At 41.5% G+C, this 27344-nt stretch overlaps 1 protein-coding gene across 2 annotated transcripts; it reads right to left on the bottom strand.

The window, feature by feature from the left end:
• Window positions 1-3507: 3507 nt before the first annotated feature.
• LOC119657513 (probable cytochrome P450 6d5) lies at window positions 3508-18264 on the bottom strand. 2 transcript variants are annotated; one of them, XM_038064457.1, is made up of 7 exons: window positions 18144-18264; window positions 10645-11208; window positions 10111-10263; window positions 9753-9946; window positions 9054-9287; window positions 3973-4221; window positions 3509-3757 (listed from the first exon to the last, which is right to left on the bottom strand). In XM_038064457.1, exons 2-7 carry the CDS (start codon window positions 11163-11165, stop codon window positions 3597-3599), a joined length of 1512 nt encoding a protein of 503 aa, XP_037920385.1. In that variant the 5' UTR covers window positions 11166-11208; window positions 18144-18264; the 3' UTR covers window positions 3509-3596. The 2 variants fall into 2 exon arrangements, with proteins under 2 accessions (XP_037920393.1, XP_037920385.1); XM_038064465.1 differs by lacking the exon at window positions 18144-18264 and having other exon boundaries at window positions 3508-3757; window positions 10645-11224.
• Window positions 18265-27344: the final 9080 nt, after the last annotated feature.

Raw genomic sequence — 27344 nt, forward strand, 5'->3', positions numbered from 1 at the left:
TCCGACTTGTTTTGTATTTATAGAGGTTGAGAGCATCGAAAGCCATAGTGTCGGACTTTAATCCACTAAAACCAGCTCTCCTCACCTACTATGCCCCACGTAACTATCTAGGTTAAAGCTTTATCGAACTACTCTTACGGTGAGAATTGTTTCCTCCCTGCCACTGACGGTCTTACCTTCGAAGCTCCTCCTGAATACAGCTTACTGTGCCACTAACTGCATTCCACATCTCTTGGGCTTCGAGCATTTGTGGAATGATCGTCTCCACTTGTAGGAGTCTGTGGCGCGGCAGGATTCGCAGCATTCGAAATTTATTACAATGAAAAGGATGAACACACTCTGGGTAACAACCGCCTTCTCTGTGGCTTGGGTACTCCAATATTGGACATCATGCCAGTTAACGCACTTCAAATTTTCGTTGCTATCTCGCCCGATAGCTCAGGTGTTCCTTGAAGGTCAATCGATTATTGCGCATAACGTCGAGGTACTTGATGAAAGGCATTGAGGGTGATGATGGCACAGTATTTTCTGGTATCACTCTGCCACCTTATACCTGCAATTTCTTCCTCAGCCAAATTGACTACTGCGTTGATAGCATCGACCGTTGATCGGCGGACCTGAAAACCGTATTGTTGTGTGGACATACCCTCTACACTTGGGAGCAGTCTTTTGCAGATATTGCGCGCCAACGACTTTCCCATACTGTCCAACAAACAAATGGGCAATACGATGATGGCTCTTCAGGTGGTATACCACTCTTTGGTAACAGCAACTGCATTTGCGTTTTTCGTTGAGTCGGGAAGATGGCATCTTTCAAGCAGGTATTAAAAGTGTAAACGTACCACTTCGGCCTTTTTTTACTGGGTGTAATTACGCGGTGTTTCCAACGATTAATTATTTAAAATAATAAAAAGCTTGTTGCTTCTTTCCATTAGTGTAGATATTTATTCTTGCCAACAAGACTTGTTAGCACTGATGAAGGGAATAATTGGTTCCTGAAATATCGCTATTTGCAGAATAAATATATACACCAACAAAAAAGAAACAACAAGTTTTTTATTATTTCAATGGACCACTACGGTGTAAGTGCTCACAGGCTTTGCCTCTCTTCCATCTCAAAGACACATACACTGCTATCAGTACTTCGCCTGCAAGCAGAGTGGAGATGTTGGTGGTATCTAGTTCCCCCCTTAGCAATTCATACGTAAACAGAGAGTCAGCAACATACTGTGGCCATTACATTCCTGCTTTTAGTTTTGAAGGTTTCGTGTAAAACAAAACCTTATTAAAATCGATTCACTGTCCGTCTGTCTGTCATTCTGTCAAACGCACTTTTCTCCGAAACGTCTAAACCGATCTGAACGAAATTTGGTGGGCATATGGGAACTATGGAATTCCAAGTATACAGTGAGTGACATCAATTTGCGTGCAGTTTAAAGGGGGGTTTCCCATACATGTAAAGGGGGGATGTGGGTATGGGGGTCCCCCATACATGCAAAAGGGGGTGTTGAATTTTGTTTCACCGAATATAGTTATGTGACATGTGAGTCATGTGAATGAAAGGTCTCAATAAGTACTTTCCGAACCCGGGCTTAGTTTTCAGATTTGTTTGAAAGGCGGGGACTGGGAGGGGTGGAAAGTGATGATTTTTTTAACGGATCCATTCTCAGAAACTACCCAAGGAAAAAATCTGAAAAAAATCATGAAGCAGTCTCTATAGGGTGCCCAGGCCTCCAAATATTCTCCATATCGATATCTGTTCAAATTAAGTTAATAATAGTATATTATCATATTTTTGGGGAAATTGAAACCTCCCTTAAGTTCTTCGCAGAGTTATAAAAGTTGGTAATAGTATAAAATATAATATGAAGCATATTATCGCTAAATTTGATAGAAATCAAACTATTAGTAACAAAGTTACAGTAGCTCAAAGTTGACTTTGCCGTGTAAATTTGCAACTAAATATCAATATCACACTAAAGGAAGTAGTCAGACATGCTAAATGCATATACATAACAGGCTACGTACAAATGGGATAGTTCTACACTCAGATATACTCAAAGAAGAAGCAAACAAAACCTTTCATACCTGAAGCGCCCAGCTTCCGGTTTCCCAACTTGTTTGTACCTGTTGCAGGTAAAATTATTCACATTTGCTAATAATCTTAAATTGCCAGTGTGAAGCGTGTAAGGTTGGCTATTATCAATTCAGCGTTTTCCATTAAATGGTTTATTTAAATGGCTTTCTAAAAAATAGAGGCCAATAGAATTTTTAACAATGTGACACGAAACTGTTAGGCACTCATTGCTCCTTACATCTTCTTCTTTTTTTCAGCCTTTTGCCCCGTTCACTAGCGGGGTCGGCTTACCGTGATTGATTTTATCATCTTATTTTATCAAATGCCTAATCTGGATGTGATCACGAGGCTTTTAAATCTCCCTCCAGCGTATCAAGCCGCCGTTGTTTTTGCCGGCCTTTTGGTCGCTTACCATTGATTTCATTGTTCAGACCAATCTTGGTAAGTGAATTCTCGTTAGTGCAAATTTCGTAACCATAACATCGAAGACGTCTCTCTCGCCGTTTTTCCACGAGCGGCGCAACCCCGTATCGATCGCGGATATCCCCACCTCGGATGTGATTTTCTTCTCCATTACTGTAAGAGATCGTTCATTGTCTTTCATAGTCGGCCAACATTCAGAACCATAGAGAGCGACAGGACGACGGTGTTGCGTAAATTTTAGATTTGAGACAATTTAAATATCTCGAGTCAACGCTATCAGCCGTTGGAGAACTGCGTAGTGCTCATCACATAGGGAAACACAAAACCTTTTATACCTGAAGCATCAACTTCCAGTTTCCTTATTAAGTATAAGTACTGCTTCAAGCTTTTTCTGAGTTGCGCAAGTTTTCCCTTCTGGACAAATCTCTACATGAAAATGGCAACCAACGTTCTAGCGCTAGCATTAACTTAGTAAATTCAGGCTTCGCTGATTATCACGGTATCGAGTGTTCTTCCGGTAAGAAGTTAGTCTTCATCAGCTTCTGTACCATTATCTTGGAGAATTTACTTTTCCTGCCATCCATTCAGAGGGCACTTGAGAGTCCATTGATCTGGAAGAAGGGCTTGCTCTGAAAATATTACGTTGTGGTGTAGGTAAAGGCAGTTTTAGTGATATAGAAAGAGACTGATCGGCTTGTCAAGGAATTCGGCGGTTCAGACTATTAGAGGCGCTCGCATTCCGCATTGGTCGAGGGTGTGTCGTTGATGTCATTCCTTCTATACTTATGTAGATGATTTTCATAAACCCCGAACTTTACGTATTTACAAGTTAAATAATTTTCAAAAATCCTTATTCCACTTATTTCCTTTCCCTCTGCGGATTTTGGGTTTATAAGAAGTTAAGGTCTGTTTTCAACTTACTGCAAATCTATAATAAATTACTTGAAAAGAGTTCTATTAAAAAGAAAGGCTTCAACAAAAATTTTTATTCTGACATATGTATGTTCATGGTCACACATATGTTATGTAGTCACCAAATCATATTAAATGTTCACTACATTTTATGTGGGTGTAGTACCCACTGACATAACTTCATTCACTCAATTCTCGTAAGTACTACATTCGCTCCATCCTTCGGTATCAGCCCAACAGAGAAGTTATCAAACTCAATTTCCTGTTTTTCTACGGCGTCCACTTTAAATGACGTCAATATTTTCACCAGGGCCACTTTCGCACTCAATTTACCTTGACGTAAACCTACGTTTCATATGGACATCGATATTCAAGCAGGTCCGGTTCGGAAAAAGTACAGGTACGAAACAAGAAAATTCAATTAGTGTAATCCGGGACAGATTGCATAAGAGGTCGAAAAAGAAAGGATGTCGTTTTTGGATATGACCAGAAACCGATGTTATAATATATGGATGCTTCTCGTCCTGTTCAACATCCTTTCTTCCTATATAATTACTCACCAATACATGTTCGGGGACCTTCTCCAAAAGGAAAGTAAGCGACGTCGTTGTAATTGCGTTGACCATCCAAGAAGCGCTCAGGCATGAATTTGAGTGGATCTGGGAAATACTCCGGATCACGATGCAGTCCCATCAGAGATATAACAACAGCTGTTCCTTCTTCAATAACGTATTCACTATGGGGTATTTGGTATGTTTTTGTGCACTCACGATTCAGGATTGGAAGTCCTGGATATTTGCGGATCGTTTCTGGAAATAGATTGGTATTGGACAACTTTGAAAGTTTTCATAAGTCTAAATGTTTGTACCAATTTAGTGTGGGAAGTGGTTGCGTATTCACAATATCGGAAAATTGAATGCTAACAACAATTCAGAAAGGACGAGAACTTTGTCATACATGTATATACAGATCGAATGATGTTAGATACAAGCTGCCCTTGCATAAGCATTCTAGACAACGAAACGTTCACTTGGTGCTGGAGTTGTAATTAGTGCGTATATACAACGTAATGCCTATATACATACGTAACTGGGAATGCACTGTACAGCCCGTTGTGCTTAGGAACTTTGTTAAAGAAATATTCTCTCAAATGCTCAAGCTTGAAAGATTTCATTTTCATGCTCCGCGAGCAATCTAAAAAAATGCAACAATCCCAGGGAACTTCCAAGGATTTAATCTTATTTTTTATTCTTTGGAATTTCAATTTTAATTAAGGGACAAATATGTTGTTTTGTTGTTCTTGTATGCCAAGTTTTCAAGAGACCTATGATTCCCTTTCCAATGCACTTACAGTACAAGATTGGTGCAAAAGGAAGTAATCCTAGGCTTTTGTCGGGTTTACATTATAAAACTAACATTTGGAGTTTCTGTTGCTAATGAAATTGTCGGTCATACACCAAAAGCATGTCATAAGACGAAATGAGAAGGCAGATCGATAAACATAAGGACCTAAGAGCTTTGTTTCCACCGCCAATTTAACCATGGCATTGACAATAAAAGCAGTGGTTGAGGCAACCACAACGATTTCGGTACCGAATACCACATCACGAAAGAACTTGTAGGTGGTCATAAACACTTCAATAGTCCTGTGAGCGACAAGAATGGTAGGTTTCTCAAGCACGATGATGAGCAACCGAGGAGATGGGAAGAGCGAGTTTCGACGCAAACGTTTCAACGACGTTCGTAGCGACACAGCGCGTTTCCATGATAGATGTTTCGACGCTGCACGTTTCGACGCCTCATACGGACTTTGCATTCTTTACCTTTTTTCCCAAATTATTAAGTTTTGTTATACCGAGAAATTCGACATTCCCGTTCATGAATTCTATGAGAAACTTTCACTTTGTTACCAGCATCTTTTCGGAGCATTGATAATGGCAAAAGCGGTTTTCATAAGTCTCAAAATGAACATTTCATGCTTATTAAATAGTTAGCAAGTGACAGAATTTCCCGCGTCCAAAAGTGTTCACGTCGAAACGTCTGCGGTGAAATTTGCTGTTTCAGGAAGCAGCGTTTTCCTGAATCGTATAACATCCGGTGAAGTCTCATATCTACTCTTTCAAACAGAAGTAAAATTATCTTTTCCGTTAACGGAGTCTGATTGAGTAAGCCGCCAGTCTTGACAGTCTCTTCCAGGGAATTTTCCGCAAAGCTCTTGCCTCTACAGAATAGCTACTTCGCTATACAATACATATATAATTGTCCTCCACTTTTCGGTAGGACATAGGACGTCAACCACACTTACGCGCCACCGCTCCCGGTTACCTGAAATGCACTTTAGTTTCCCCAATGACTTCCCAAGACGCTCGCACTCGTCCTCTACTGTTCTTCGCCAAGTTCCCTTGGGGCGATCCACTCGATGGATATCTTGGGAGAGAGGATTCCAATGAATGGTTTAGCCCGCAATGAAATTTTCGCCTCTCTTCCATATGTGGTCTATCCACTGCCACTTCCGACAATTCCATTCTAAATGAATGCCTCTTTAATTTAACGAACGAATTAACGCCTTTTACATATATCGCCAATATATTTTTCGTATTGGTTGGTTTTTCAGTATCGGGAGCACAACTTAATAAACTGCATTCGCTGGGCTTCATCCGTCATGATTGACTGTTTAAAATTATAGTCATTCTCATAATAAGAAACGGTAAAGCTGCCGCTCTAATGACGCCAACTCTTCAACTTCGTCTTCTCCTCCTCTACGGTGTCATAGTCTGATGTTGGCCCTCGACCATTCGAAGTCTTCCTGCATTGCCACTCTTTTAGATCGAGCCAGAGTGTCCCCTTTGTCTTAGAAGCCTCCTACATTTTAATAGCCTGAAGATAATCTATCTTCAGGCTGTCGAGCTGAACTCGAGAGTGCCTGGGAACTATTGACAATAGAAGAGTAACGACGGAAGACCATGTGGGTTACGTTGATTCTTTCATGCAAGATCCTGCGAAACTAGTTGAAGAAGTAGTCTGAGATCGATTGGTTTCCCCATAATCCTATGACTCAAACAGTTCATCAGTTCACGCAAACCAGTCGGCCTCAGGATGGGATACTTCTAGTTTCTACGAATTTGATGCCATGTTCAGATTAGATAATTTTTATGGATTTAATGATGGACTGATCCGTTTATATGTAGAATATGACTATCTGAACGATGATAACTAGCCCCCTGTTTTACGAGATCATATCCGCACTATCATCTCGTCCTGGGATCTGATTTCTGATAACACATCAGCATTCTTGCCAATCAGGCGGTTATTTTTCGTCATGAAAGTGTTTATCAACTCAACCCTACATTGGTATTTCGAACTATTCTATATATGTGTCCACACCCTTTTCATAGGTAAAGCACGAGATTGGTAGTGGAGTTACCACACCAAGCTACTTTAAAGCTATGCATTCTCTAGCCGATCAGCGAAAATTTTAGCGCTGACGTTGCCACCATATATTTCGTCTTGTCTTCATTGATGTGCAGTCCAAGATCTCGCGCCGAACACCGCCTGCTCGATCTGGATGAAGGCAGTTTGTACGTCTCGGCTCGTTCTTTTCATGATGTTGATCAAGAGGATCGTAACCCTTGCATTTGCCTCATCATCGCGGATCACATTCTCCAGGGCCAGGTTAAAAAGGACGCATGGTAGGGCATCCCCTTATCGTAGACCGTTGTTGATATCGAATGGTCTTGAGAGTGATCCTGCTGCTTTTATCTGGCCTCGCACATTGGCCAGGGTGAGCCTAGTCAGTCTAATCGATTTCGTCGGAGTACCGAATTCTCTCATGGCAGTGTACAGTTTTACCCTGCCTATGCTATCATAGGCGTCTTTAAAGTCGATGAATAGATGGTGCAACGGTTGTCCATATTCCAACAGTTTTTCCATCGCTTGCCGCAAAGAGAAAATCTGATCTGTTGCTGATTTGCCTGGAGTGAAGTCCTTTTGGTATGGACCAATGATGTTCTGGGCGTACGGGGCTATCCGTCCTAGCAAGATAGCGGAGAATATTTATAGATGGTACTCAGCAACGTTATACCTCCATAATTGCAGCACTGTGTGATATCTCCCTTTTTGTGTATGAGATAGGTAATGTCTCGTTGCCAATCGTCAGGCATTGATTCGCAGTCCCATACCTTGAGCACAAGTTGATGAACCACTTGGTGTAACTGGTCGCCTCCACATTTTACCAATTCGGCTGTAATTCCATCGGCTCCTGGCGACTTATGATTTTTAAGCCGATGAATTGCATATTTCTTCTACACTTGGTGGCGGCAGTATTTGTCCGTCGTCTTCAGTTGGCGGGACCTCCAACTCGCCGATGTTTTGGTTCTTCAGTAGTCCATCGAAGTACTCAACCCATCGTTCCAATATGCCCATTCTGTCCAGATCATCAGATTTCCCTCTTTGTCTCGGCAGGATGAGCATTGAGATGTGTAAGGCTTCATCCTGCTGAGTTGTTGGTAAAACTTCCGCGCCTGGTGCGGTTGCTCCCTGTACTTTTCGAGTTTACAGACTTGTTGGTTCTCCCAGGTTGCCTTTTTCCGCCTGTGAAGTCCTTCTCTGCTCGCCGGAGTTCGTGATAAATCTCCATGCGGGCCCGCGTCCTTTGAGAATGTAACCTTACTCGGTATGCAGCATTCTTCCGTTCCGTTGCTAACTTACATTCATCGTCAAACGAGCCGGGGCTGCGGCTGGGGTCAAGTATGTTTTTGGCCGTGTTTCTGATAACGTTTTTCAGGTGATTGAGTTGAGTTCATTTTTTGATGCTTCATCTCCAAGATCTCTGTTGACTGCGGTATATAGGGACTCCATATTCTGATTTTCCGATTGCTATGTCGTTGTCCGACTTGTGCATTGAAGTTGACTAACGACATCTTGGGTGTTCAGATAGTTCAGTGGTTAGAGTACTAAGTTATCGTACAGAAGTCGCGGTTCAAATTTCACTGGTAGAAGTGGGATTTGTATCTTGACTTGACGTCGGATAGCAGTCGACTCAGCTGTGATTGAGTACCGGAGTTAAATCAGGGCAACAATCACGGGCGAGCGAAATGGTCACCAGATCGAGTCCTACAGGATAATATTATCCTGTGGTGTATCGTTACGGTCTTGAATGAAGTGCTCTAAAGCACTTCAAGGTCGTTATCCAACAAGATTGTTGAGTCAACGGTTATTATTGTTGTTAGTTACATCTTAACATCATTAGACGCAAGGTACGCGTATCTTTTATTCTATTCTTTATTCTTTGTAGATGCGTGACAATCAAAGTACCACAATTACACATTAAATTATTAGCTTTTAACAATCGAGACCCCTCCAGGCGGGGGATAATATGTTTTTATTGCCGTCGATATATAATTAAAACCTTATTCGATAATTTTAACGAATGCTATTCAACCTATCCAAAAATTGGAAGAATGTGGACATAAATTCTCCCATCGATTTCATCCAGAATGTTCATAGGTATAAACGTTCTATGTATGTAGATACAAAAAGCCTGACAAATGAGAAATGAACAGCAAGTCCCATGTTCCCCACAAAAAACACATACAAGGGGATATCTAGATGAAAATATCAACAAAAGCGCTAGCAAACTTACCCAGAATACATAGATCCAAATATTTCATGTCCTGAATGCAATCATACGTGAATTCACCATTGTGCTTTTCCAATGTTTCGTTGATATCTTTGAGCAATTTATTTTTGACATCCTCGTTCTGTGCCAGTTCATAGAGGCAAAAGGATACCGTGGCAGCTGTTGTCTCCAGGCCGGCAATGTAGAATATAAACGCTTGAGCGGCACATTGCTCTATCGTCAGAGATTTTCTGCCATCTTCCATGAATAGTTGACGTTCATGAAAAAGAGAAGGAGGAAAGGATAAGCTGATCAGTAATACAGGATGTCACAGAGTTCTCGAAGTAGTAGGCAAGCGTTCGGAAAAAATACAAAGGGTTCGATAGATTAGTCAGTTTTACTTTGAAAACAGGGAAAATGCGAAGCAAATTTGCCCGGAAAATTTTAACGCAACTTGTTCGTGATTCTCTAGAGAAATATATTAGTATGGATCTGGGCTAACATCTAGGGGAAAGTTGTTTGCGATTTTCAATTAACAGAAATTCACTTGGTAGTAGATCTGGGTCTGGTATTTATGGTGAAATCCAAAACAATATGTTTGTAAGACACAATTGTTATTAGTAAAATCAACTGTCCTTCAATGGACTGCCAATTTATGCTATCATAATTTTTGTGCTAGTCCCTTTTTTTTATTTCAGACCCCTGTAATGAAATTATGCATACCCTTAGCGCTGCCAGTAGTCCAATCGCCGTCCTCCTTCACCTCACCCGTATTCCTTAGCTGCAGAAGGAGCTGCATAAAGTCTTTCCTCGTGACGTTGTTTTGTTCCCGATATTCCATTGTATCCTTCACCAAATCCACCATATATTTAACTATAGCCTTATTTACCAGATATAAATGGAACATATCAACTAGCCTAATGAAATAAAAATTAATTAACTCAGCGCTTCTCTCATTAATTATTTAACGAAGCGTGGGCATAGCAATGGGATGTTATGGAGCTTGAAGCATTTGCTTTAGGGGGGCAACTATCGTCGCATTGCTGCTTCCCAGCTTTCTCTTTCCTTATTTTCCACTAACTTGGGGCAAAGAAAATTTGCGGATGAAGCTAATGTCCTGAAAAATGTGTTTTGGTTGAGTTTATATCGAAGATTATGGAAGGAATTGTTCGTGTCTTTGAATGTGTTGATGTTGAGTCCGAAAAAGGTTGAAGCAATAACATCCGCTGCGTACCTGTTAATATAGTAAAATGTGTCAATATTGTCTATGTCGTGTCCCTGGGGGTAGGAGGACTGAAGCATTTGACATTCACTTTAAAAGGTATTTAAACTCTCAACTCCGATAATAACAAAGGGAGGCGATAGCCTTCCCCACCCGAGTTTTTAGTCATGTGTAAATACAGATTTTTTTCTAAAGTATACATTTTCGGCCGGTATTTCTTTGACTACAGCTTAAAAGGTTACACACCACTCCTATGGCGGGTAATCGAAACATTTTGGTTTCACGTGGGACGTGACCTATTCCTCAGAAAGTATCAATATAGGCGACCATATTAGAAGTACTTTCCCGATAAAATGCCAATAGCTCCATTCCTCTACCTGACTTTCTGCTTACATTGTTGTCAAAGATCGCAATTCGATAGTTTTCCGACCTGATGGTATTTCATCACGTAGATATTCCAGCATGGCATTTCCAACATCTTCCAGTGTTGTGAACATATTCTTCAATTTCCCCGATGTAAATGTCGGTGTCAATTTCGTTCGTAAATTTTTCCATTTCTCGCCGGGCAATGAGAATAAGTTTCCGGAGAGAGGATTCGTCCTCTCATTTGAATGCACACCACGATCATGGAAATAATTGAAATCAACAGTGAGGATTCTTCTTGCCAGCTCAGCATCCCTTATCAACAATGCTGGCCGGAAGAACAAATATATTCCAATAAACGGTTCTTTTGTAGACTCATATAATTGGTAAATATTCATGCCGAAGGATGCTTCGCGCTTCACTAGTGATGACATGTTTCCCGTGGGGATGGTAGGTGGTATGTATGGGAATCCTTTACGAGCCCAGTATGAGTATACATATTTCAGGAATGCGTAGAGAACAAATAAAATCAATATGATGTATATTATCATGCTGCTTCAAGGATATTCGCAATGGAGTATGGATGTGAATTATCTGAAAGAAAAAACAACTTAGAGAAAACAATAAATAATAAATTGCGCTACGTCCCATGCAGGGGCTTATGGCCACCGCATAATAAATTTTAATTTTAAATATTTTTATCATGATCTCTCCACGAAATTGGCAAATATCGCATTATTGTAAAGTTTTCTGCGATTGTGAGTGCATCTGGGAAAAGCCAAAGCCTTCAAAAACTCAGACCCTTGATCGTTGATGTATTCATAGACGGGCACACTAATGGAAAATCTCCCGTGGGTTCCGCTTCCTCATTGCAAGGTGGGCACGTATCATCTTGGGAAGTTCCTATTCTGAATATATGCTCAACTAAAGAAAAATGGTTAATCAGAGTACCCACAATACTTCCCCACGTCTTCCTGTTTTTCAACAGAATAAATTCTGCAGTATGTTTTTCTAGTTCTGACAAGAAAAGTTAGTGTGTTTAACAGCAGGGGGTTTTGTGAAGGCAGCATTAGCCAATGCAGCAGACATTGAACCAACTATCCGCTAAAACATGCGAGATTTTAGTTCCTCTAGTCCATACTTATCAGGCACCAGAGTATTGAATGTAGAAGTAGAGTTCAATGGTTTCTACATGCTTGGTGATTTTGCTGGTGATTAAATGACAACTCAACGCCCCCAGTGCTGCCTAAGTTGCTGCCCTTGGGATTGCATAGACTTCAGTATTCATATTGTCTCGAGGGAAATGCCCACCTTTCGATCCTATTCAAAGGACAGATTCCTACTCTAGAACCCTCTTCTCTTTCCGAACCTTCGATGCAAAAGGCCTCAGCATATTTCACCGCGCGTGCAAACACACAGACATTTCCTTTCACAGATCCTTATTTCCTCATCTTCCACTCAAATTAAACGTTGGTGAGCACCGGTCTAACAAAAGTAAGATTGCAAATTATCTTAACCTTCCGGCTAAGATGTGGAGCATAAAAGTCTTCGAAGAAACATGAATACCGTGCGAGCGCTTTCTAGCTCGACAAATTGGAGACGCTTGTCGAGATGCACACCCAAGTGTCTAACGCACTTCTTATGAGGAATGAGCTCAGAACTATCCCGGTTCGCAGTAATATGGAAATTTCTCCAATAAGTTCCTACTGGCATAGGACAAGGAATTTGGAAATAGAATCATTTCACACTTTTGGGCATTGATTTTCATCCGCCAGCTGTTCGTGAAGAACTTAATATCCTGAAGTTCAACATGTCCCTCAGTTACCTTCTTGTGTGCTTTGTAGGCTATCAGGTCGTCAGCAAAGGCAACCAACGACCTTTTAGGAGATTTACTAAACTCGAAAAAGTTGAGTAATTCGCCGGCGAATACTGCAAAAAGTGTAGGCGGAGTCAATATCCCTTGCTGTGAATCATTCAGAACATAAAATTCTCTACTAGTACCAAAGCACTTGCCATACAACAGACTACAGATCATCGTTACTAGGTGGCTGGGAAACTCGTTCTTCAGGACCCTGAAAATCAGCCCATCCAACCAGACGGTATCAATGGCCCTCTCCATTCTATAAGGCAAGCACCTACGGACTCACCATAATTAATCCGTCAGCAAATATCAGGCGTTACCTTCGTTATTGCATATATTGTTGAATGTCCAATTGCGCATTTGACAATAATTCCTTCTTCTTGATATACCCGTTGAAGGCTTTCAATACCAAAATCTCAAACACCTTGTTGATGTTAGGGAGCAAACTGATTGGGCGGTAGCTCTTAAGGCTGGATGAATCCTTCCCTCCCTTTAAGATCGGGAACACTCGAGCCTTTCTCCATTGTCCTGGATTCTTTGGAATTGTACAATGAACTATTGAACAAGATGCAATAATTACGAATGGCAATGTCTGGTAAATGCCTGAGGACCACCTTGGGGATGCCATCCATACCGGATCATTTCTTATTGTTTACCCTTCTAAATATGGAAATTAACTCCACACGTGAGACAACGTAATCAAGTAAATTTTCACTCGGTATGAGATCAGCCTGTAACGAAGAGCTAAACTGGAGAACTTTAATGCCGTTCAGGCTATATTTGAAATTGTGGACATCTCATTCTACAATTTCTGAACATCACGTTGGCTCCAATATGGGATGATGATACTCCCGATATGCTCGATAGATTATACAATTGTACTATCGTTTTCCTCATCAAGAGGTGGGCATTCCTCTCGATATTCCCAAATAAACCTCTCTTGGAATTTCTTCCATGGCAGCAGGCAAACTCTCCGTCTATCAAACATAACCTCAATAAGAATAGCATTGTAGTCGCTATCGTAAGGAGACTCTGTAGTTTTCGGTGAGGATTCCTAAAATTAAAGTTCAGGCGCGGTTCAGCAATGCACAAATCCAGATAGGATTTTGCCCCAGGCTAAGTTGGACTATCAGGCCCGTATAATTCGCATTTATACTCTATCTGGTATTGTTCTATCCCATATTTGAGGAATAAATACCCCCAGGATTGTTTGTAGCGTTTAGCCACGAGATGTGCTTAGCATTCAAATCGCTGGCTACGCATACAATAATTATTCAGCCTGTTCAGTTCGAGCATCGGAAACAGAGAATGGAATTCCTCCTTGAGCTTGCCTCGATTGTTTCCCACTGCATAGACTGACAGAATGTATAAATTTCCTCCTCTAGGCAGTGAATACTGAATATAAGAGAGTTTCATACATTCAAAGGTGTCAAATTCAGGTCTATTAATATGCCTGAAGCGATAATGGTGACCCACAAGTATTCCGGTACTACCTCCCATTAGAAATTCATCTATCCTTCCTCGCAAATTCAAAATCCTTCAATGTCATCGAATCCCTCGGAATGAGGTGGATTTCTGAAATCAAGACAATGCCAGGCTGTTGTAGCGTATCCCGCACGTTTTCACACATGGCCGGTATCTTATTGAGGATGGTGTTCATCCCGCCACTTGCATCTTATTGGGGATTCTTGACTCCCTTTCTTGGATTATTTCTGCAAATGAGATCCCCGGGACGATTGGTGCCGAAGGGCCGGTATCGTCCAACACCACTGATAACTCCTCCTTTCAACCGATCTCAGCGCCTGCTGACTGGTCACCTTAACATTGCGGTATGCAGGACATCCACGGTACTAAGCCGGATGCCCTCCGGTTCCGCAGTTGACACAGAAGATTTTGATTTGCTCTCGAATTTGCTGCGAACATTTGGCAGCCGTATGGTCTTTCTCGTACTTTACACATCGCAAGGTCATTTGACTGTTCACTGCCGAGTGACCATAGCATCTTCGGCACTGGACCATTTCGCCCCTCAGCAGGTGCTCAAAACGAATTGTCTGGTAATTAAGCGACCTAAAGCTGATCAGATCGCTGCTCCGGCTCTTCGGGCTTATGTCCACGAGAAAGTGCGACAGAATTCGCTTTTCCAAAACGGATCTCTCCTTACTAAAATGTGACACTAAAAGAAACTTGACCTCACTTTCCGTCTTCCGGACCATTTTAAGCACCTCATCGGGCTCTTCCTCCGCATCCAAGCCTTTCAATGTGGACTCTCTCGGCTCCCGTCTTTTTGATGATAAAATTCGAGAGCCCGCGTTCCCATTAAGTAGAGTGGCTAAATCTCTCACTTAATTTATATACATTAATGAAGGCACCTTTTCCATCTCTTTTTATTTCGGGTGCTACTTGTGGCCTCGGTCGGACCATTTTGGAGGTTTTGAGGGAAACAAAACCGATTCTAATACGATTCGATGTCTGTCTGTCTGTATGTCACTCACACCCAATTTATTCGGAAGCGACTAGACCGATTGTCACGAAAATTGGTGAGATTGCGTGGTCTGTTGTTCCCTTTACATGCAGCAGGGGGCGCCATTTTGTGTTAAGGTTGAAGGGGGGTTCCCCATACATGTGAATAGAGGCTGAACATTTTTTTTCACTGAATGTAGTTATACGGCGTGTCAAATGAAAGGACTCAATCTGAAACTGGTCCCATATTTGATGTCGGCTAAAACGTAGGGGAGTGAGGGCTCAAAATATGATCCTCAAAAAGCGTAACAGGTCTCGTTCTCAGAAACTATCCAACCGAAAAATCTGAAAAAAATCACAATGGTGTATCTGAACGAAATATAGGCCTCAAAATACATCCTGTTCCGACATTTGCACAAATAAAGTTAATAACAGTATATTAGCATATTTTTGAAATTTTGCCGAAAAGCCCTCTTAAGTTCATGCTAAAGGATAGATAGATAGGTAGATAAGGCATAACAGGAAATTTTAAGGAAATCCAATTAATATTAACGAAGTTATAAAACGTGAAACTTTGACATTTTGTGTGAATTTTGTGCTTTCTAAAACGTGTATGGCGTCATCATAACATATCAATTCGTCAATACCACAATAAAGTGAGCTCACGTGACCATTTCGTTTTAGTTTTCTAATCATTTAATATCAATATCAATTACTCCAGACAGACAGTAGTGGGGTAGTACCTAATTCAGTTGGATATGTTCGTACATTAAAGAAGCGGTATTCAATATACGTACTTTAGATGTAAATCGAAAATATATGTATGGTCAATTTATATACAAGCATATATAAGTATAGTATTCGCTAATAGGCAATGTTTGTTGCAAAATATCTATATGTATGTATATCTTGCAAAAAAGTATAAAGGAATATTTTGGATGTTTAACCATATACGAATCTAAAACTCTGCGTAGAAAGATTTTCATATAAGATGAACACAAAATCTCTATATTCGAACACCAGCTTCCGGTATTCCAACTAGTTTAAATTTTCAGCACCATCTTTTGGGACATTTCCACCGCCACAATTGCCACTGTCTTTCATACCGTCAGCTTGATGGTTTTCAATGTTCTCCATGCGGACAGATTCGCTGCCGAAAACTTGTTCGCCCTCAAGGCACCCCTCCATGCTGCAGAAGTATTCGAAGAAAGCTTCACTTTTTTCCTGGCTACCTTTGGAGACAGCGGGCTTACCTCTCCAGCCATTAGCTGTTCCGTAGGCTTTTCATATTTTTCTACCAATATTGACATTTGATTTTTAAGATCCTCGCGTGATTTCACCAGCTCGCCATTTCTTCTTTTAAGGTTGGCTATCCTTAGTTTGGCTCTTTTTAGGTCTGCATCCTCCTCGTTGCGGACTCCACGACCAATCCGAGTGACCCTAGGCCTTATGGTGGGGCTGGTCTTGCCCCCCATACGTCGGCGGCTCGCCGCTCATTCCCGTCCGGAACACAGACGTCAAAAAAACGAATTTTTTGACAAAATTTTTCGGGAAAAAAGTAGTTTAAATAACAAATCGAAAGTAAGCTAGTTTAAATTAAGTTTTAAATTATATTGTATTAATTAATTAAATATAAATATCTTCTTATTTTATTGATCAAATTTGATTTGATTTAAATTCAAAATTCTTCATATTAATAATATTAATTTGTAAAAACGTCAGTTCTCTACAAATGTCAGTCTAATATTTACCGCATACTGCTACATATATATTTGTATGCACCTGTATTCATCTAATGCATCTAGACATATTTCTACTTTAACCCGTGAAAAAAAAGCATACATATGTATGTAGCTAAATTAAATAGCGGTAGTATTTTCAGGCTTAGATTTCATATAAATGTACTTATGGGAATTTTTTCAGATTTTTCGGTTGAATGGATTCTGAGAACCAGATCTTTTCACTTTTTGAGGATATATTTTGAGTCCCCACTACCCTGTGTTTCACCTAATACCAAAAATAAGATGAGTTTCAAAAAGTACTAACCGAGCACTTTATTCGATACCTCATGTGACAATGAAATATGGTTAGCAAAATTTACACTCCCTACCGAAGAATCCCATTAATCCCAACGCAAAATGATGCCACTCGCTATATGTAAAGGGACACAAAAACCACATTTTCGAACCAAATTTCGTTACATTCCGTTCAACCGTTTTCGAATAAGTCGAGTGTGACAGGCAAACACTGAATCGATTTTAATAAGGTTTTGTGTAAGCGCGAACTTGAAAGCTAAACCGAAAGTACCGACTTGACCGCCCTTGAATCTGTAAAATTCGAATAGCGCGTTCGCAAGGAAAGATATCCCTCCCGTCGCACACCTTTAGGATGTGTTGCATCGTCTGGCAATATTAATAAAATGGAGTAAAAAAGCTCAAGTCACACAGACAAGGCGTCACTGCTCACAATAGATTATCCGCAGTGCAATATGTCTCTCGAATTTTACAAGAGATCGCAGATTGCAGAACGCAATCACTTATTTATTTCTCATGTTGCGCAATTTATTAGTGAACATCAATCATCGAGCATAATTCAACAATTGTTAATGATTCAATGTTCTGATAGCTCTTATAAGCCGGTAAATTGATTATATCGTTTTTAGCACTAACAAGATATTCTTTTTATAATTCTTTTGTTGGTTGCATGTACATGTGGGCTGTAAATATTGAAATAAAATATTTTCAAGGACTCATCATCAATAGTCACCGTAGCCCAACAATATTTGTCAGTCAAGGCTTTAAAAATAACTGCTCAGTGACTATTAAATGGTTGTTTATATTTACTTCTATATTTAATATTGAAATAAAGTATTTCTTTCAGAAGAAAAACCCGCAGCCCAATAAAATTCGTAAGGAATCCTTCATAATAAAAAGAATTGGATACGTTTGTTGATGATATTTAATTTCTGTTTTATTCATTTGGGAAATCAACTTTCCTAACACTTTTAATTTGGTCACTGTATTCCACTTTTATTATTGAGTACTATCACCAAACATAGGGATGTGTTCATAGAGATCCGGCTTAATATCAGCTGCTTGTAGCCTCTTGGATGAAATTTATTCATTCGTTTTCACTATGGAACAATTTATGCACAAACATTCTAAAGCTAACTTTCTAGCAATTTCGAATCTAAATTAATTTAACTCACCAATAACACCGTTTGTTTAGGAGAGCTAGCTCTTGGAAACTGAACGATGTTACTGTTCTTAGCCCATACATATTGTGAAGCTCAACGAGCTGATAATAATTTTAATCTTAACAAAGTGAAATGAAAACAGAGTAGAGTGTATATAAATACATATATGTATATATACATATTCAGCCTGGTTTAGACAATAGAATGTATGAAAAGTTACACACGATCTCATAAATTTAGTAGTACATACGCAGCTTGCAGCTACCGCCAAGACAAGTATGAGGACTCCTGTATACATCCACTATCTGGATGATCCTACGCATCTCTTACTTAGTTGCTAGAAGAGCTGTACATACCATAGATATATCTATATATATTTATTTAGTGAATAAGCTGAGCAATTTTGGCTTTCCATCAGTTATTATCGTTGCTATTTTTTGAATCATCGTTTTTAGTTGAATGAGTGTGGAGATAAAGAACACTCAAGAGATAAGCAAAACCTTCTCTATTTATTAGCGGTCAGTAGATTCAAATCGTATACTGTACCCATAAATTTCTAAATTTTGGACGAATAAATGGCGTCTTCTCTGCCTGAAATAAATGAAGTGATTAACTCTGCTCTTTAGTCGATAAGGTGACAAAAAACGCCAACTACACCGGGAGTCAACTGCCAGAAAATAATTTTTCAAAGATACGTATATTATAATACTTATATTAATATGCATCCAGATCGCAAGTTAATTTGTCAGCAGATAGAACTTCGGAACAAAGCCTTTCGACTAGCATTGAATTTGCATAAACATTGTTTTAATTGTCATCCTAGAAATTATGCAACTGTGGATATATAAGTCGGAAACCGGAGGCTAGGCGCTTCGTTTATGAAAGGTTTTGTTGACTTTTTATGTAAGAATATTTGGGCACTCGATAGTTCCATTTACACAGGGCTACAGGATAAGTCGACCTACATCCGTTAAAGTCCTTTATTTCTGACTGATTTCACTATGCAACACCCTACCCCAAGCTTAACCGTTTTCGATGTACTCGAGTTTTAACTTTTTTTATAAAAATGGCCGATTTTTGGCTATTGAATCAGATATTTTGAAATATGTGACTCTTATTATATCCGAGTTGTCACCATCTCGACAGATTCCGGATTTCACCTAATACTAGCACTAAGTGCCAAGCATTTAGGCTCGGACGATCCTACCAACTTAAAAACTAAAGGGGCGCTGGTGGTGTGGCCGGTGGTTGGTTAATGGGAGAATCCGTCGAGAACTCACGACAACATCGAGCACGTATGCAGAATGGTGTACCTCTGCAGGGTTTGAACCAGACTGTGCAAAAGTCCCAGGGCATCAAGGGAAGCCGTGAGGCATTTAGGTACAATACCTGTAGCTGACAATATTACGGGAACTACAACCCCCCGCTCGAGATGCCAAATTTCTTTGATTTCCCGAGCCAATGGCTCATAGTTCACCTTTTTCTCCACGTATTTCCGTTCAATGTTGCTATTATGGGGGATAGCAACATCAATAACATACGCGGAGCGACCCGTCTTGTCAACTAACATTACCTCAGGCTTGTTATGTGCAGTATGGCAATCAGTCAGAACTTGCCGGCCCCAATTCATACTGTAAGCAGAACTATCAAGTATTGCTTGCGGCTCATATCGGTAAACCGGACATGTTCCCGTGATCAGGGCATGCTTGTATGCAAGGTTTTGATGGATTACCTTACAGACAGCAATATGCCTGGTGATGTATTGCATTGGATCCATAACAATACAGCCAGAAATGAGATGGTCCAACGTCTCTAATGCCAAATCACACATTCTGCACTGGTGGTTCTCCATCCGTTCTTTAATGATGAGCTTTTTATAAGCTCAGGTTGCGACCACGCAGTCCTGAATGGCACACATGAACCCCTCCGTCTCAACACACAGCTATCTGTTCGACAAATGCAATTCGACAAATGGCTGTCAAAGACAATTCACGTGTTTACCGTGCATTGCTTTCGACTTCCATTTATCGATCCGCTTTTGGTTCGACTTCACTCCACTCAGAGGATTGAAGGATCGATCCTTCAAGTTAAGTGGAGTCAGTCCACAGTCTGCCTTACAGACAGCCGCGTGCAAGGGACTCGCCTGCTCTTTGCTGTAAAAATAAGCGCGCAGCGAGTCGACTTGGCGATGATGTTACGAGGCAGGTTCATCCGCTCCACGGCAGAGTTTGGATGATGCATTCGGAATTTGGACATAGTTGTCCGTATCCGCCGCTGGCAATTTTCCAGATCGGTCTTCGTCCGCGGCAATATTCCGAATACGTAAGCCAGTGAAGGAATAGTGAATAGTGCATACATTCAATGCGCTTATTTTAATTTTCCCCAAGAGATGCACTGAAATCGCAGCGTTACACGTCGCAGGAATTCGGACAGCAGAGCATCCTTCAGATCACCGACTCGAGCATGGGTTCCTTGCAGAATTCCTAGGTACTTGTAGAAGTCTGTCTCGGTCATAGCTTCGATGTGGAGGTCACCAATGCTATGTCCGGCATGCGGCTCTTGATGACCTTTGCAGATGGCTTGGATTCAACTAGACAAGTGTCCAAACTCCATCTGTTTATCACTGCTGAACATGCCTACTATTTCCAACAGACTTCTAAGATGGTCATCAGTACTAGCATACAGGTTGATGTCACCTAAGTTCATCATGTGTGTCAGTTCGCACTTAGCCCTCTAGCATCATTCAGTAGCCATGAAAGGGGGTTCAGCGCCATGCAAAACCAAAGAGGACTCAATGAGTCCGCCTGGAAGATGCCCCTCCGTGTACGGATGGGCTCTAGGTATTAGCACCCTCAGATGCACACACTGAAAAGGTGGTATGCCACTATTCCATGACTGTCGCCAAAAACTTTATTAGTTTGGAATCAATGCGATACAGCTGTATGACATCGATTAGCCAGGTGTGCGGGATGCTATTAAAAGCCTTGGAAAAATCGATATAGCAACTAAAGAGGTTTCTTTAACCTCTAATTACTTGTTCTGCAACTAACGAATCGAGCATGAGTTGCTCTTTGCAACCCGTTGAAAAAACTAGTAGCCTTTCTGCTTTTCGGACAGAATGTTGTTGGTTTCGAGGTGCGCATTGTGTCTACGGGGTCCTTCACCCTGTCTTTCCTAGGGATAAGGTAGGTAGTCCCCGCAGTGAGGAAGGGTGGAAATTCCTCCGGCCGACTCATGCCCTCATTTATGCTGCATGCTGACCGACTGTGTACGCTGGTAAAGTTCTTATACCAGAAATTCTGAGAGAGGTTGAGTGTTTTTATGAACTGCTGAACAACCAAACTATTGGCGAGTTGGAGGTCTCGGCAACTGAAGAGGATGGGCAAATGCTGCCACCACAAAGCATAGAAGAAACGGTCCGTGCATTTCACCGGCTTAAAAACGATAAGTCGTCACCAGCCGATGGATTTACAGCCAAATTGGTTAAATATGGAGGTGACCAACTAGACTAAGAGGTTCACCAACTAACGCTCAAGGTGTGGGACAGTGAATCAATACTTGATGACTGGCAACGAGGCATTATCTGTCTCATACATAGAAAGTGAGGTACCACCTATAAGATATTCTTCACTATCTCGCTAGGCCCGATATCTCCATACGGCCAGAACAACCTTTTGCGAAAGAAAACGCACGTGACAGACAAATAGACCGACATATTAAGTAGACATTTCACGTCAAGAAAGTAGATCACAAAAAGCACCAGTTCAGTTTTATTTTGATCCGACCTGAGCCCGTGCTGCATGATGCGATCATTCCATTTTGGGACAAGTTGCTCGGGATCACGATAGGAAAACATCATTCGTATAAAGTAGTGTATAAAGCGCTGGACGTTAGGTGCCCCATGTGACAGTTTGCATAGAGAGTGCAAAGAAGTGTAGGGAGAGGGTAATTCCTTAATGAACACCAACAGAGACCCGAAGCGGTTTTGGTACGCACGTCACACTTCGAAATTTTCTTTTCGGATCGTGGCAGAGCAACTAAAGCCTGCCTTTTTCTACCATGAGGTGTTGCCGCAGAGCATACCAGATGATTTTGTATGGCACACAGCCAAATGCTTTCTCTGAATCTAGGAAAGCAATATAAAGAGGTCGATGTTATTTCTCCATAGGTAACGGCTTAGCGGGTATTGCGTTAGAATTTGCGCAGTTTTTGAGGAACCCGGTTTCATTTATAGTAGTTTCAATGATTTCGCGGTTGTGAAGAATGCGTTAAAAAATCTCTATAGTGTGGGATACCAAAGGGTTTGCACGGTAATTTGAAAATTCTGCTGGACAGCCTTTCTTTTTCCATATTAGAACTGTTTTGCTTCCTTGCTAGTTTTGGGGTCCCTGACCTTCGCTTTGGAGAGCTCAGATACAATGTTGTCAGGTCCTGTTGCTTTCCGTGATTTCATTCATTTTATTACTTTCTTAACTTCAGTGGCGTTGACAGAAGGAATTGCTCCAAATGCCGACAGTGCTTGTGGAAACTCTTCCGTTGAAATCTACTCGAAATATTCTCACAACCTATCTGTCGCGGCTCGTCCGTAAACAAAATACCGTTTTTCTGATAAACGCAACAGAAGTGTTCGTGATCCTGTGTGCATTTGTGTCGGCTGTTGACAAGGCGATACAGATTTTACTCACCATGTGTTGTTGAGAAACTTGTGATAGAGGCGACACAAGGAGACGAGGTCCAAAGGTGATATCCGTTGACTTTGACGCATGGGGCAGCTAAGAGACTAACGCAAGGGGCGGTGTTTATTAGGAGCATTTGCCCAGTTGGATATAGTTCTGGGCAGCAAAAGTGATGTAAGCACTTATCGGAGAGGGGAAAGGGGGATCTGCCTGATTGATAGATCTAAATTTTGTCAGCCCTGCGCTGCCACGTGAAATACCCTTTAAAGTTCGCGAGGATTTTACAGCTACCACTAGGCAATCACCTCTAAACTAAGGACGGAGGCACAGAACAAGACACCCTTACCCTGAAAGCCAAAATCGAAAAGAACACCAGGATGGTCTGCAAAAGCGATGGATGAACAAACATTCATGGAGGTGTGGTTAAACCTGCCTAGCAAAGCAGGAATCTCCATGGCTAGAGCTCTCCGTGCCCCGCAAAGCATTTTCAAAGCATCTGACGCATCGGATATGCTCATTCCTCCCTAGAAGATACAATCATTAGTGGATAGTGAATTTGCTAGTCTTCGATTGATTTGTCACTGACCGAGATGAATAGCTCAGAGGGCGATAGGCAGGATCAGATCAAGGGTAAAAAAAACATGTCTGTAGGGAAGCCCGCAAGAACCTTAAGCTCGAACATCCAGCGTAGTAGGGAGGAATGTTTTAAGGAATTCTTTTCAGAAGCGAGCATTAATCCATGGGGTAGCGCCTATAAAATCAATACGATTCAAAGACCGCTCACCACCGCGGATCACGTGGCCTATCCTTTTGTTGAAAATAATACAGGGATTATTTCCCCAGCAAGATGGCGATAGTGGCACCTTCCAGCAACTCTTGAATGTGACGCGGATTCCACCAGTCATCAGCTATGGGCTGCTGAAGATCTGTAAACGAATTGGTGACAGCAAAGCCTCGAGTCTGGATGGCAAACCGAATAAGACAATCATGCTTGCCGTCAAATGACAACCGGATATATCTGCGTAGTTGTTCAAAACCTACGTGTCCGAGGGTATCTTTCCTTCACCATGGAAGCGGCAGAAGCTGGTGCTGCTGCCTAAGACTAGCAAACCTCCAAGGCAATCGTCCTCCTATAGACTCATATGTCTTCTGGATACTATGGGGAAATTTTTGGAGCGGGTAATTTATAATAGATTATTTCCGGTCGTCGAGAGCCAAGGAAGCCTTTCAGGTCGGCGGTATTGGTTTCGTAAAGCCATATCAACCATTAATTCCATCAAAGTGGTTACTGGTTTGCCCGAAAACGCAATTCACTGAAGGAGTTATACCAGTAAATATTGCGTGGTGGTGACCCTGGACGTGAAGAATTCATTCAACTCGGCCTTAATCGAAAGTCTCTGGTTCCCACCCCTCACTGCTATCGTCGATAGCTATCTGCGGGAGCGGACGCTTCGGTATAATACCGATGATGGACCCAAGGAAGACGTTGTCTCCCCGGGTGTCCCACAGGGCTCTGTACTAATCCCACTACTGTGGAACATCATGTACACTGATGTACTAAACTTGCCGGTTCCGGAGGAGACCGCTGTAGTGGGTTACGCCGACGACATAGCACTGGTTGTAGTTGCAAAGCATCTCCAAGATGCGGAGTTGCGAAGCATTGTTAAGGCTTGTTTGGAGAGTTCTGGACTGGCACTCGCGCAAACGGTCATCATCACTAAGCAAGAGAAATTACGCCTGTATTAGAATTGGGAATTGTATCATCACTTCTAAACTGGCCATCAGAGAGAAATTACACCCTGATGAAAGAGCCTCCATTATAACCGGGAATCGTATCATCACTTCCAAGCCAGTCGTCATACTTGCAGGCTGCTCTAGCCAGGATGATAAGTTCTATCTTGCTGTATGCAGTCTGCGTTTGGGGAAAAGCGCGGGATGTTTCAGGTAATGCACATAAACTGAGCGCGGCCTACAGAAGAACAGCGTTGAGGGTGTGTTCCGCCTTCGGGACCGTCTCAGCTGATGCAGTGTTCGTCATCTCGGGAATGTTGCCTATTAACATCCTAGCAGACGGAATGATGAACATATAATATCAGGTCCATCTCTCCTTTATCGCAAGTGAAAAAAGCAGAAAGAGAGGGATCTTTAAATAGATGCCAGCAGCGAAGGGACCAGTCAGAAAAGGGTCGTTGGACTTACAAGTTGATCCCTTCCATCGGGGAGTGGCTGGAGAGAAGGCATGGGGAAATCAATTAGACTTTCACCCAGTTTCTGACCGGCCATGAAAGATACTTAGGAGGAGGACGATCCTTAAAACAAGTTGGAAAACCGGAAGCTTGTTCCTTCAGGTATAAAACGTTTTGCATTTCCCTATGTGAGGAGCATAGCACAGTTCTCCATTGGCCGATAGCGTTAATTCGAGATATTTAAATCGCTAAGTTCTGTTAACGGCAGTGACCTGCCCAGAACTGATCGATTTAAATATCTCGGGTTAATGTTATCAGTTAATGTATCATACATATGTATTCAATATGTTTTCGGTGAATAGCAAGCAGAGCAATTTGAGCATTACAAGCGCCTCTCTATATATATACACATGCTATATATCTTCCAATAATGTAATATAATGAAGCCATCAAAAACCCTGATAGTGAAGGCTGTTCATTCACTTTTCCTAACGTTGTTTGTTGATAATTACATTGGAAATGTTACCAATGCATACAACATTGTTGGTAAGAGGTAAATTCCTGAGGCTAGTCTGCTTCCGGCAGAAAATACAGCTTCAGGCTACTCAACAAACTAACTACTATGGATGCTGCGTAATTGTTAAACTTCCGAAAAAGAAGAGTATTGGGTGGAAAGAAAATACAATTTCGTTTCGACGGAATTCAAATTTGAATTCAAGGTTCAACATTTAAGTTTTAGGAAGGAAATCCTCATTTGGAATTATTTTGGCTGGACTAGAATTCCCTTAATATATTGAAATATATTGCATTAGATTTTCTGAATGAGCGTAAAATTTATTTACCTTACTCTAAAAGGTCATATGCCTTCAAATCCCTCTATACGTTCAAGAAAACTGGAAGCGTCTTTGCTTTGAAAACCCCAGAAGCCTTGCTGAATATGATCGACACGATATGAGCGGCTCAGGAGCCTAAGGGTCCAATAAAAAAACTGTAATAATTTCAACTCCACCAATGTATTTGAAGCTAAAACAACATTTGTAGTTTCTTTCAGGCATGGTTTATTCACTGTCCAGTTCAGTTTTTTAGAATAGCGAAAACCTGAAAATAAGGATGAAACCCTACGAAAAGCAGTTAACCGAAAGAAAGATAATGAAAAAGATGGCAAAGCAATCCAATTGGATCAGGGCCCTGAAGTGTGTTAGGATACTGTAGGAGACAGTGTGGTCAGCATTGCGCTTGCCCGTGATTATTACCCTGATTGACTCAGGTTCTCATTCACAGCTGAGTCGATAGACATCCGACGTTAAATACCCATGCAAATTCGACTGCCACCAGTAAGATTTGAACCGTAACCTTCCGTACGAGAGCCTTGTGCTCTAACCACTGAGCTATCCAGACACCTAAAGATATATCATTTACATCTTTTTGCCTTTTTATGCCAACTCATAATGTGATGTTATTTACATAGCATGCTGGTCCCAAGCCAAGATTTGAGGCACCGCTTTTTGTACCATGCTCAGTAACATAAAAATAAAACGTTACCTCTCTGGAGTTCCCGTGACAAGAAACCGTATTCAATGTTGTTAAGAACAAAAATTATCGTGTTGATATATCCAAAGCCGGCGAGAAATGCTTGACTGTTTACCACGGTCGACGCAGCAGGACGGTCCCCGGTCCAGGCGAGATATGGGCAAAGGTTGTTGACGCATGAAGGGCGTCCGGGCGTAAGTAAATTAGTGCCACGAAAATAGATGCGTGTCTGCAATAAATATTGGCATCCTCGATGGAAAGACGTAGGAACTCTTAAGAGACCCTCGGAAAAGGCACATTGATATGTATATGCGCTCTACGGTGCTAGAAGCATCGCCTTCTCAGAAAGCTTCCCTGATGCCATTCAAGAAGTCGAACGAGTGGATGACCAGCTGATGAAGCTCACTATTATATCAGCCGATCGTAAGATTCTCTTCTTCAATATGAAACCACTTCACCTCAATATCAAGCTACGGATAAAGCAGCGGGACGCAATGACCCGTCGCGCATAAAATGGTGGCGATTCCGGAATAAAAGAGAACTGCGTTGCGTTTGTGACAAGAATGGCAGTTGACTTACCAATAAACGAACCACGACGGATAGCTAGCGGCGATGCTTCTACTACAGCATTTGTTCGTCTTTCACTGCCACAAGCACTGTGAACATTTGGAGCAACTCCACTTTCCAACGCGACTGGTGGTCTGAGGTGCCGGTAAGAAAGACGGGGCAACCCTGTCAAGGAGAGCAAAACCAAGTGGCTGAGTAAAACCTCCACTTAGGGGCGCCGGGATACGAAATACATACTATAGTTTGCTGGCCGT

Source organism: Hermetia illucens, chromosome 1 (genome assembly GCF_905115235.1).
Source record: "Hermetia illucens chromosome 1, iHerIll2.2.curated.20191125, whole genome shotgun sequence".
NCBI lineage: Eukaryota > Metazoa > Arthropoda > Insecta > Diptera > Stratiomyidae > Hermetia > Hermetia illucens.

Excerpts from the sequence above, each read along its gene's own strand:
- LOC119657513 (XM_038064465.1), bottom strand. The coding sequence starts at position 11,165 with ATGATAATATACATCATATTGATTTTATTTGTTCTCTACGCATTCCTG. Across the intron at positions 9,288-9,752 it reads GACTACTGGCAGCGCTAAGG|ATGGCAGAAAATCTCTGACG; the intron begins GTATGCATAATT and ends TATTCATGGAAG. Across the intron at positions 4,222-9,053 it reads TTTGGATCTATGTATTCTGG|AAACGATCCGCAAATATCCA; the intron begins GTAAGTTTGCTA and ends ATCTATTTCCAG.